This window comes from Galeopterus variegatus, unplaced genomic scaffold (assembly GCF_000696425.1).
Source record: "Galeopterus variegatus unplaced genomic scaffold, G_variegatus-3.0.2 Scaffold7963, whole genome shotgun sequence".
Taxonomy (NCBI): Eukaryota; Metazoa; Chordata; class Mammalia; order Dermoptera; family Cynocephalidae; genus Galeopterus; species Galeopterus variegatus.
In genome coordinates this window covers 131-9,361 of record NW_007734074.1, presented here as the reverse complement: position 1 = coordinate 9,361, position 9,231 = coordinate 131, and the positions used below count along the sequence as shown (strand labels likewise).

Genomic DNA, 9,231 nt, shown 5'->3' with positions numbered 1-9,231 from the left:
CCCCCCCCCCCCCCCCCCCGCTCTCCTTGCCAACCCTTCCCATATAGAAATGTCACTAAGATTTTTGTTGCAGAGTACCTTATTTTACATCATGCATCAGAAATTATTTATCCTTGGGCCGGCCTGTGGCTCACTCGGGAGAGTGCGGTGCTGATAACACCAAGGCCACGGGTTCGGATCCCATATACGGATGGCCAGTTTGCTCACTGGCTGAGCGTGGTGCTGACAACACCAAGTCAAGGGTTGAGATCCCCTTACCGGTCATCTTTTAAAAAAAAAAAAAAAAGAAAAGAAATTATTTATCCTTAAGTTTTGCTGGTTCCTTTCCTCACTATTTTTTGTACATGTGTCCCTTTCAGATTCATTTTTGGTTTTGCTGGAGTCCCCAGATTATTCTTTCATGAAGTAACTACACATGGTAAAATCTAGGTCCTTGCTTATTCATCTATATTTTGCTCATACTCTTAAATACTAGTTTGAATGGATATAGGAGTCTCAGTTTAAAATTAAGTTTCCATTACAGCTTTGAAGATAAAGTTCTGATATGTTCTAGCATCCAGCTGTGAAGTCTGATGCCAGTCCAATTCTCAGTTCTTTTCTCGGGCAATGTATTTTCAGGCTTGGTTTCTTACTGAATAGTTGTGGGACTTGTCTCCTTATCCTTTCCATTCTAGAAAAAAATTAAGTCTTCCTTTATCTCTGGGTTATTACATGTGTTTTATTACTTTGATTATGTTTCCTGCAGTCTCTGTTCTCTTCCAGGATCTTTTGTTATTGTGTTTTTGGATCTTTTTTCTTGTATCTCTGTAACTTTTTGTTGAAATTTCTGGATCTGTCCTCCACGTATCAAAACTTTTTTCTCCTTTTTTTTTAGTGCATTCTGGGACAAACCCCTAGATCAGTTTTCCAGCACACTAATTAGCACTTCTATCCTATTTCATTGTTTACTTTGACAATATCTTACATTTCTAAGAGACTAATCACTTCTTTAAAGAATGTCTAGGAGCTCCATAAAAACAATCCATTGGGGATATTTATATTTATAGTGAAGTCTTATGTTTGCTGCTATCTTTCCTCTGCTTTCTACAGTGTTCTATTAGGAATGGTGCCTCTCTCTGTTTATTGGTGATTTGTTTACTCTTTTGTTTTGGTCTTCCTTGCTTGCCTGTCTTCAGTTGTCTGCTTTTCATAATCTTGAGAAGCCGAGTTGGATGTGGGTCTGGCTTGCCTTTGGGATGTAGGGTTCTTTTCCTACGTAGGGTAATAAGCTAGCTGGAGTCCTGCCCTCCTCTCCTGGCCTCTGTGAGCTGAGTAGCAAAGGCTCTCATTTCTGAAATGAAATAGCCTGGGAACAGCACTAGAATTAGGTCTGTCTTTCTTTCTTCTGCTGCACTTGTAGAAGTTTGACCCTATTTCAAGCTTTGCTGTACTCATTCCAATAGGCATGTGATCACAGGCCTTGGATTTTTCCCCCTTAGGAAAATCCTGCTGTGGCCAATTGTAGCAGTCTAGGAAATTCCTACAGTGCTTTTTTTAGCTGTACCTGTTAGAGCTATTTTCTCCTGTTGTCGACTCCAGTTTCTATGCTCTTGTTTTTCTATAATGCTGATTTTACTTTCTTTTAAAAATTAAATTCTCATCTGTTAGTGGTATCATTCCTTTCAAGGGCTATTATGGATGTATTTTATTAAAATGGCATTGCCTGGGACTTATGGATATGATTTAGCATACCTCCAAGCATCACCTGTGATGATTTTCAAAAACATTGCTAAAATTTGCATTTACATATTTCCATCTTTGCTGGTGTGCATTTTTACATAGGGTTTCTTACCTATTAGATTCAAATTGGTCTATGGGAACATTTTGGACATAATGTAAATCAATAGAGGCATTTAATCCAAAAAAATTTTAAATATCTATTTCAAAACTTACAAACATATAAAACAAAGTTTATACTATCTAGGAATTCTCAATGATGGCTTGGAACAGCAAGTTGTGGAAACAGGAGGGTTTGTGTGGAGTTCTATATCAGAATAACCTGGGGAGTGTTTTCAGGTTACTTAGTAGATTGGGACGAGAGAGTGCTATAAATTTCTTAAGTATACTCATGTGATGTCAATAATTCTCTTCCCCTAAATTGATTTAGATTGTTTGCAGTGAGATTTCACTAGTACATGACACTAGTGCTTGTTCACTATGAGAAAAGAAAAAAGTACAGGCAAAAGCTAAAGGATATGCTTTTCCAGAACAGCCACTTTAGGGATTATTCATGTCTTCTGTTTTTTCAGGTAAATAGTCTTGCTCTTAAATCCACATTACCCTAGATTGATTGATGTCCTGCAAGCCTGCCCATGCAGTTGCCTCCCTCCCTCCCTGCCTTTTGAGGGGAAGAGAGGAAGAAAAGTAGCTGGGCTCACTGAAAGACTTCCATCAAGTTGCCTTTGTGGCTCATTGGTCTTATTAAAAGTCATTCCAATGAAGACTTGTATATTCTGTATGATACTCAGATGGTAAACTTATGTACCAGTTTGTATTTTCACAAAAACATGAATTGCAAATTCCTTACAAATTGAAAACTGCAAGAACTCTATGATTCATTTAAAGAGTGTCAGTTAAGGTTTTAGACATACTCAGGGTTAGTGTATGTTGTCAGTACATAAACCCATTTCTTGTTTCTAGAATTAGCACAAAATTCTCATTGATACTTACGTCAACATTCACGGTGTGGTAATCTGAATTGGTGGGTAACCAGGTGTGATTGCCTTCAGAAAAACCAGCATTTGAGCTATTGTCCCACTGCATTGGTGACTTGGAGAGAAGGGTATTCTATGTTAAAAGAGCAGAAAGAGAAAACAGTGATCTGGTTAATAAAAGAAACACACTTCGATACTGATTCACTTCATAATTATTTAATTCTCTATAGTTCTTAGCTAGTGATTGTGTTCATTAGCATTCGTGATGACAAGGCCTTAACATTCAGTGCATAAACCAGTTTCACACTTTAAATTTTTTTTTTTTCCTTTTTGTCTTTTTTCGTGACCAGCAGCGGATTGCAACCCTCAGTGTTGTGCCCGGACCGGACCGGGACCGGCAACGGAATCACAACCCTCGGTGTTGCACCCACACCTAGCTCAGCCAGTGAGCGGCTGGTCTGTATGTGGGATCCGAACCCTCGGCGGGAGCGCCACCGCACTCCCATGCGGCGCACTGTAGCAGTGCGCCACCGGGCCGGCCCTCACACTTTAAATTTGAAAATAGCTAGTAACATCTTGAACTGAACTTTAATACATGCATAGAATTTTTGCTGCTTTTCCCTAAAATTGAGTAGGGTAGGATTTCAAAATGTGCCATTACTGACTCATGTTACTTCATTCTACTGTGATACAGTGATAGTGAATTCAAGGACGCTGCCATGTACAAGTGAGCCTGAATTCTGTCCAGCTTGCTTATCCAGCCTGGTTATTGCACATGAGCACACACACACAAATTTATGAGCTGAGAAAGAAAAAGTTTCACCTTCAACAAATATTAGGGAAATTGGATCTCATACAATTGAAAGCTAACCAGACAAATAAAATGTTTAAGACCAGTTATCTACCCAGCAACCCATTATAAGATCCATAGCCTCAAATAAAAAACCATTCAACTTGGAGGCTGTGCATTACACTTGGTAACATAAAAGGAAGTCTTCGTGCTGTAGTCACATGAGATCTAGCAGGACAAATAAGAATTAAAGAAATGTGTTCCTAACTGTCCATGTTTCAGGTAGAGGATAATGAATACTATTCCAAACTAAACCACTAGTTCTCAAATTTTAGTGTGCCTAAGAATCAGCTGGAAAGCATCTTTAAAATGCAGATTCCTGGGCTCTACCGAATAAATTCAATTGTGCGGCTCAGAAAGCATTTTTAATAAGCTCTCCAACCACCAAGGAAGCTGAGAATTCTTACTGTCCAACAGTAAGGAAGAAAAGCAAAGTAACCATGGTTTTCAGCAATGGAATAGAAATAGTAAATCCCTTGGGCCGGCCCGTGGCGCACTCAGTAGAGTGCGGGGCTTGGGAGCGCAGTGGCGCTCCCGCTGAGGGTTCAGATCCCATATAGAGAGCGGTCCGCTCACTGGTTGAGCGCGGTGCAGGCGTGACACCAAGGGTTGTGATCCCATTGTCGGTCGCGGTACGGGCGCGACACCGAGGGTTGCGATCCTGTTACCAGTCACGGAAAAAGACAAAAAGGAAAAAAAAAAAAAAAAAAGAAATAGTAAATCCCCCGATCTGGCAAAAAACAAGCACTTGGTTTTACAGCTGTGGTACATGGTTAAACTGTATTAAACTTACAGTATCATAGCTTTCATTGAGATTTGTGGGTAAAATATTTGCCATTCCTATTTCTTCTCCATAGTAAGTTATGGGAGTTCCAGGGAGTGTTAAAAGAAGCATGTTCATGATGTTGACATATTCGTTCCCCAAACGAGAAGTCAGCCGGACAGTGTCTGGTCCACCAATCTGAAAGGCAGATATTTTTAACACAGTTCTACATACAGTTTTCTGGAAGACTTACCTTATTTCCCAGAAAGTTCACCAGGCAGATAAACAAGGTTGCTGTGGGTACCTTGAGATCAGCAAGTCCTAGGCCTGCTACTGGCTGTGTAACTTAATGTCTTGGCCACTGATGATCAACAAAATGGTGATTACAATGTACTTCACAATGATATTGCAAATAAGATAAAATTTAGAAAATATGCATATTCATGTTTTCTCACATTTGAATAAGAGAATATTGACAGGAAAGGAAACAATGTTTTCTCCATACAGAGCAGGACAAGGGAACAAGGAAGAAGGGACAGGGGTGGGAGAAAGACGTCTTATGTGCCCCTTTTTTTTTAGTTTTGACTTTTGAACTATTCAAAACATGTTAAAAGGTAAATCAGCTTTTATAAAGAAATTTACATAGTACAAGAGGAAATTTTGTAAAATGTTCTTCATTTTTAAATATTTCTGTTAAATGCTCAAGTTACATATTGTAACATCTAGTCCTTATTTAAATAAGAGTTTATTTAAATCACCTGATAACTGTTCTCATAACACAATTCGATATCATGTGTATATGCTGAGCATGGCATTTTGTTTCAAAAGTACCTTTGTATCTTATCTTATTTCCCCTCTACACAACAATGCTATCAGATATTATCTCCATTTTACAAATGATGAGACAATCTCTGAGAAATTGTATTATGTATTGTATTGGTCATGGTAGGAGGGAGAAACAGCCTCTGAACTTGAGTCTTAGAACCGGAACTTGATTGCTACAATTCAGGAAAAGGGAGGTTGCTTTTTTTTTTTTTTTTACCTTAGATGTACTAAAATGATCTTTATTATTATATTTTTATAGACCATTGTAAAGTATTATTCTATTTTTAGGGTCAGAAAACTAGGTCTAATTGTGGCTCTACCCTTTTATTCTTTTCATTATCTTGAAATCTGCTGACAAGAAACCCTGTGGTTTCTCAAGCCTTCTGGACATAGAGCATTTTGTTTTTCAGAATTGAAATCAGGAAATATTTCTACAAGAAGTTCACATCCATGGCACAGATCGGGGCCTCTCACAGGCTGAGACAGGTCCCAGTCACCTACGATAACAGACTTCCAATACATTAAAATCAAATGCTACAAACTACATTATAAAATTTGTAATATAGGAGAAACTTCCAGAATGGCAGAGTGGGGACCTCCAAAAAGTCTCCATAAAAGCAAGGCAAATGCTGGCAAAAACCGTAAAGTTTTTTCACTTCTTTTAGAATTCCTGAAATTAAAGGTTTGCAATAATCTGGAGTATTTATTCAAGAAAAACAGCTGGATCTCAGTAAGAACAGTGAGTTTTGTAGCTCTAATGATTAATGTGCCCTAATCTCATACCTCTCTCCTCAGATCTATGATCTGAAAACCAGCCTGAGCACCAAAAGCTTTGCAACTACTGTAGCTATGAAAACCAATAGCCTAGCAGCCACTGGAAGGGCAGAGTGGGTTTAAAGTTTACCTAAAGCTTCATCCCTAGAGAACTGTCACTATTTGACCTTTCCGGCAGCTACTTTGGGTTGGGTGTTTTCTTTATCTGATCTGATTCAAAGCTGACTGTGCAAGCAACAACAGCCCTATCACCACGACATTTGCTGAAAACAATCAGCAGCAGTTGTTTAACATTGCACCTGCCTATGGTGGTGTTACCAACTGGGGCTAACCAGAGGCTGACCAAAAACAATAAAGCCTGGGGAATAAGATGTCCATAAAGGGTTTTCAAAAGAGCTGACATATTCCTAGGAATCTAGGAGGCTACACTCATGTGCAGGGCTTCATGATGAGGGCTGTGCAGATACCCAGGGAAGACCTGAGAAGGCACTAATCTCTCATTTCTGGCTAACCTTGAGGGTCTGTGCAAGCAGAAAGTGAAGACTACGGCAGAGTTGTAAACTGTCTGCCAGACTGTTGAAAGCATGCGCACACACAACCCTTCAGCAAAGGCTGGGAGACATCGATTCAAGGCATCTGAGAAATCTCTTTCCAATCATTAGCAAGACTTCCCTGGCCACAAAAAACAAAGAATACAAACTTTACAGATTTAGTCCAAAAAAATCAATAAGGAAACACAGCAATGACAACAGCAACAAACACTGGGGAGGGGAGAATGTGATTTCCAGAGTTTCATATTATATTACATTAATAATATAAATTTTATATTATTTTAAACATCCAGTTTTTAACATCAACAACAAAATATGAGACATGCAAAGAAACAGGGCCCATACATAAGGGAGAAAAAAACAGTCAATAGAAAACATTGCTGAGGAAAACCAAATATTGGACTTAATAGACAAATCAGCTATTATGAATACGTTCAAAGAACTAAGCTGTGTCTAAAAATTTTAAAACATGAGAACAATGTCTCACCAAGTAGATTTTTTTTTTCCCCTTTTTTGTCTTTTTTTTTTCGTGACTGGCAACGGATCGCAACCCTCGGTGTCACACCCACACCTCGCTCAGCCAGCGAGCAGCTGGTCTGTATGTGGGATCCAAACCCTCGGCGGGAGCGCCACCGCACTCCCAAGCGGTGCACTGTAGCAGTGCACCACCGGGCCAGCCCCTCACCAAGTAGATATTATCAATAAAGAGAAATGATGAAAAAGAACCAAATAGAAATTTTGGAGTTGAGAAGTACAGTAACTGAAATGAAAAACTCACTTGAGTTTTGAGGCTTGACAGATTTGAGCAGGCAGAGGAATCAGAAAACTTGAAGATAGGTCAATTGAAAGTATCTAGTCTGAGAACTGGAAAGAAGAATGAGGAAAAATGAGCTGACCCATGGGACACCATCTTGCACCCCAATATATGCACAGTGTAGGTCTCAAAAGGAGAGGAGAGAGAGGGGGGCAGAAATAATATCTGAAAAAATAATGGACAACTTCCCAAATTTACTGTAGAACAATCTGCACATCTAAGAACCTCAATGGACTCCAAGCAGGAGAAAATCAAAAAGACCCACACCTGGACATATCAGTCAAACTGTCAAAAGACACAGAAAGAATCTTGAAAGCAGCACCCTGATAGATGTGAAAAGGAGAAGGTAGGTTTGTTATCACAGGTATAAATCACTATATCTTTTTTTCTTCACTGAAGCAACATATTGTCAATCTTCAAAAATGTAAGGCTGTCTCAGTTAACAAGGATGTCATATTTAGCCTCTGTTTGGAAGAAGAAAGTTTTCCCTCCAGAATCTCTATAGTTTAAATACCTTTTCTACAGCATCTTGCCCAACAAAATGGTGTTTCGTCACTGTTTTATGTCCACCTTGAATTGCTGTGTACCCCGTCCATGACTGAAATCCTCTTCCTTCCAATTGAGATCATAAACTCCAGGGTATGTGGGGGGATTATGGTTTGATATCCATCTCTCACAAAGCCTAGTAGAGTTCTAAGCAAAGACAAATACTAAATATTCATTCAATCGAGTGGACAGTGTCTCCCCCTTAATGACAAGAACCTGGTCAGAAGCTGGGAAAGGCCTGACCACAGAACAATCACTGAATAACATTAGACTAGAAGGTCACTTAGAGACAAACGTCCATCTCATTTTAGAGGTGGCGATCCATCAAGTGCAACCACACAATATATGCTGCACTGGGCAGGAGGACTTACCATCCAATTAGACCATCTTCCTTCTGGCATGTTTTCCATCCAGGATGTGATAACCTCATACACACTGTTCCCAGAAAGAGTGTCTAGGCTGGCAAGGTAATTGTTGAAGGGAAAATCGGCTTCTTGGATAAATGGCAGCCCATAGTACATCATGGTCCTGTCAATGCTCTCCGCATAGGCTTCCGTCCCCATGAACCTGTAAGAGTTGGCAGGATTCAACGTCTTCAGGGCCTGTCAGAGACAGGGAAAGTGCTCTGCAGCTGCTTATATCTAATATAAAAGACATGGGGGCTGAATGCACACTATTAACCATATAGGGCTAGGGCTCGCTAGAGAGCTTAGTCAAGCCAGATGCCCAGGAAATGTCACACTGAATCACATGGACAGTTTCTCATAGTACTAAACCTAAAGACTAGCCTAATAGTAGGTCATGCCTAGGAGTTAAGAAACACATTTGGATCTCAGTCAATATAGTTCTTTTCTTTCTAAAACCTGATTAAAACTCAGTAACATCGGGCCGACCCCGTGGCTGGCTCAGGAGAGTGCAGCCCTGGGAGCGCAGGGGCACTCCCACCGCGGGTTCGGATCCTATATAGGGATGGCCGGTGCGCTCACTGGCTCAGCGCGGTGCGGACCACACCAAGCCAAGGGTTGCGATTCCCTTACCGGTCACACACACACACACAAAAACTCAGTAACATCCATGAAGACTTTCTTTAGCAATTCTCATCAATTCCATTTAGAATTTACAGTATATGTCTGCATATGAAGTGAGGGGTTTCCCCCAAAATCTTGCCCTTATATTTGAGTCCTGATAAAGTCTCACCTTATTATTGGTGTGCACTCCCAATTACTGAAAACAAAATACTCTGGGGAAGGCACATTTGTCTGAAATGACACCGATCAGTACTGGCTTTGGATGTTTGAGGCAGCATATTAGTGGATAATTGCCCAGTCTGTGGAGCCCAACCGTCTCAGTTCAAATCCCACCTCTACCATTACTACCTGTGTGACCATTGCCTGCATGCTCAGAGCCTCAGTTTC

At 40.2% G+C, this 9,231-nt stretch overlaps 1 protein-coding gene across 1 annotated transcript in view; it reads right to left on the bottom strand.

The window, feature by feature from the left end:
* Nucleotides 1-8,563, bottom strand: part of LOC103608044 (neutral and basic amino acid transport protein rBAT-like) — an 11,633-nt gene extending 3,070 nt beyond the window's left edge. The window contains exons 1-3 of the mRNA XM_008592491.1: nt 8,188-8,563; nt 4,337-4,504; nt 2,710-2,826 (exon numbers count right to left, since the gene is read on the bottom strand). Coding sequence (XP_008590713.1) covers nt 2,710-2,826; nt 4,337-4,504; nt 8,188-8,379 — 477 coding nt within the window. The 5' untranslated portion in view covers nt 8,380-8,563. The remainder of the gene's footprint in view (nt 1-2,709; nt 2,827-4,336; nt 4,505-8,187) is intronic.
* Nucleotides 8,564-9,231: the final 668 nt, after the last annotated feature.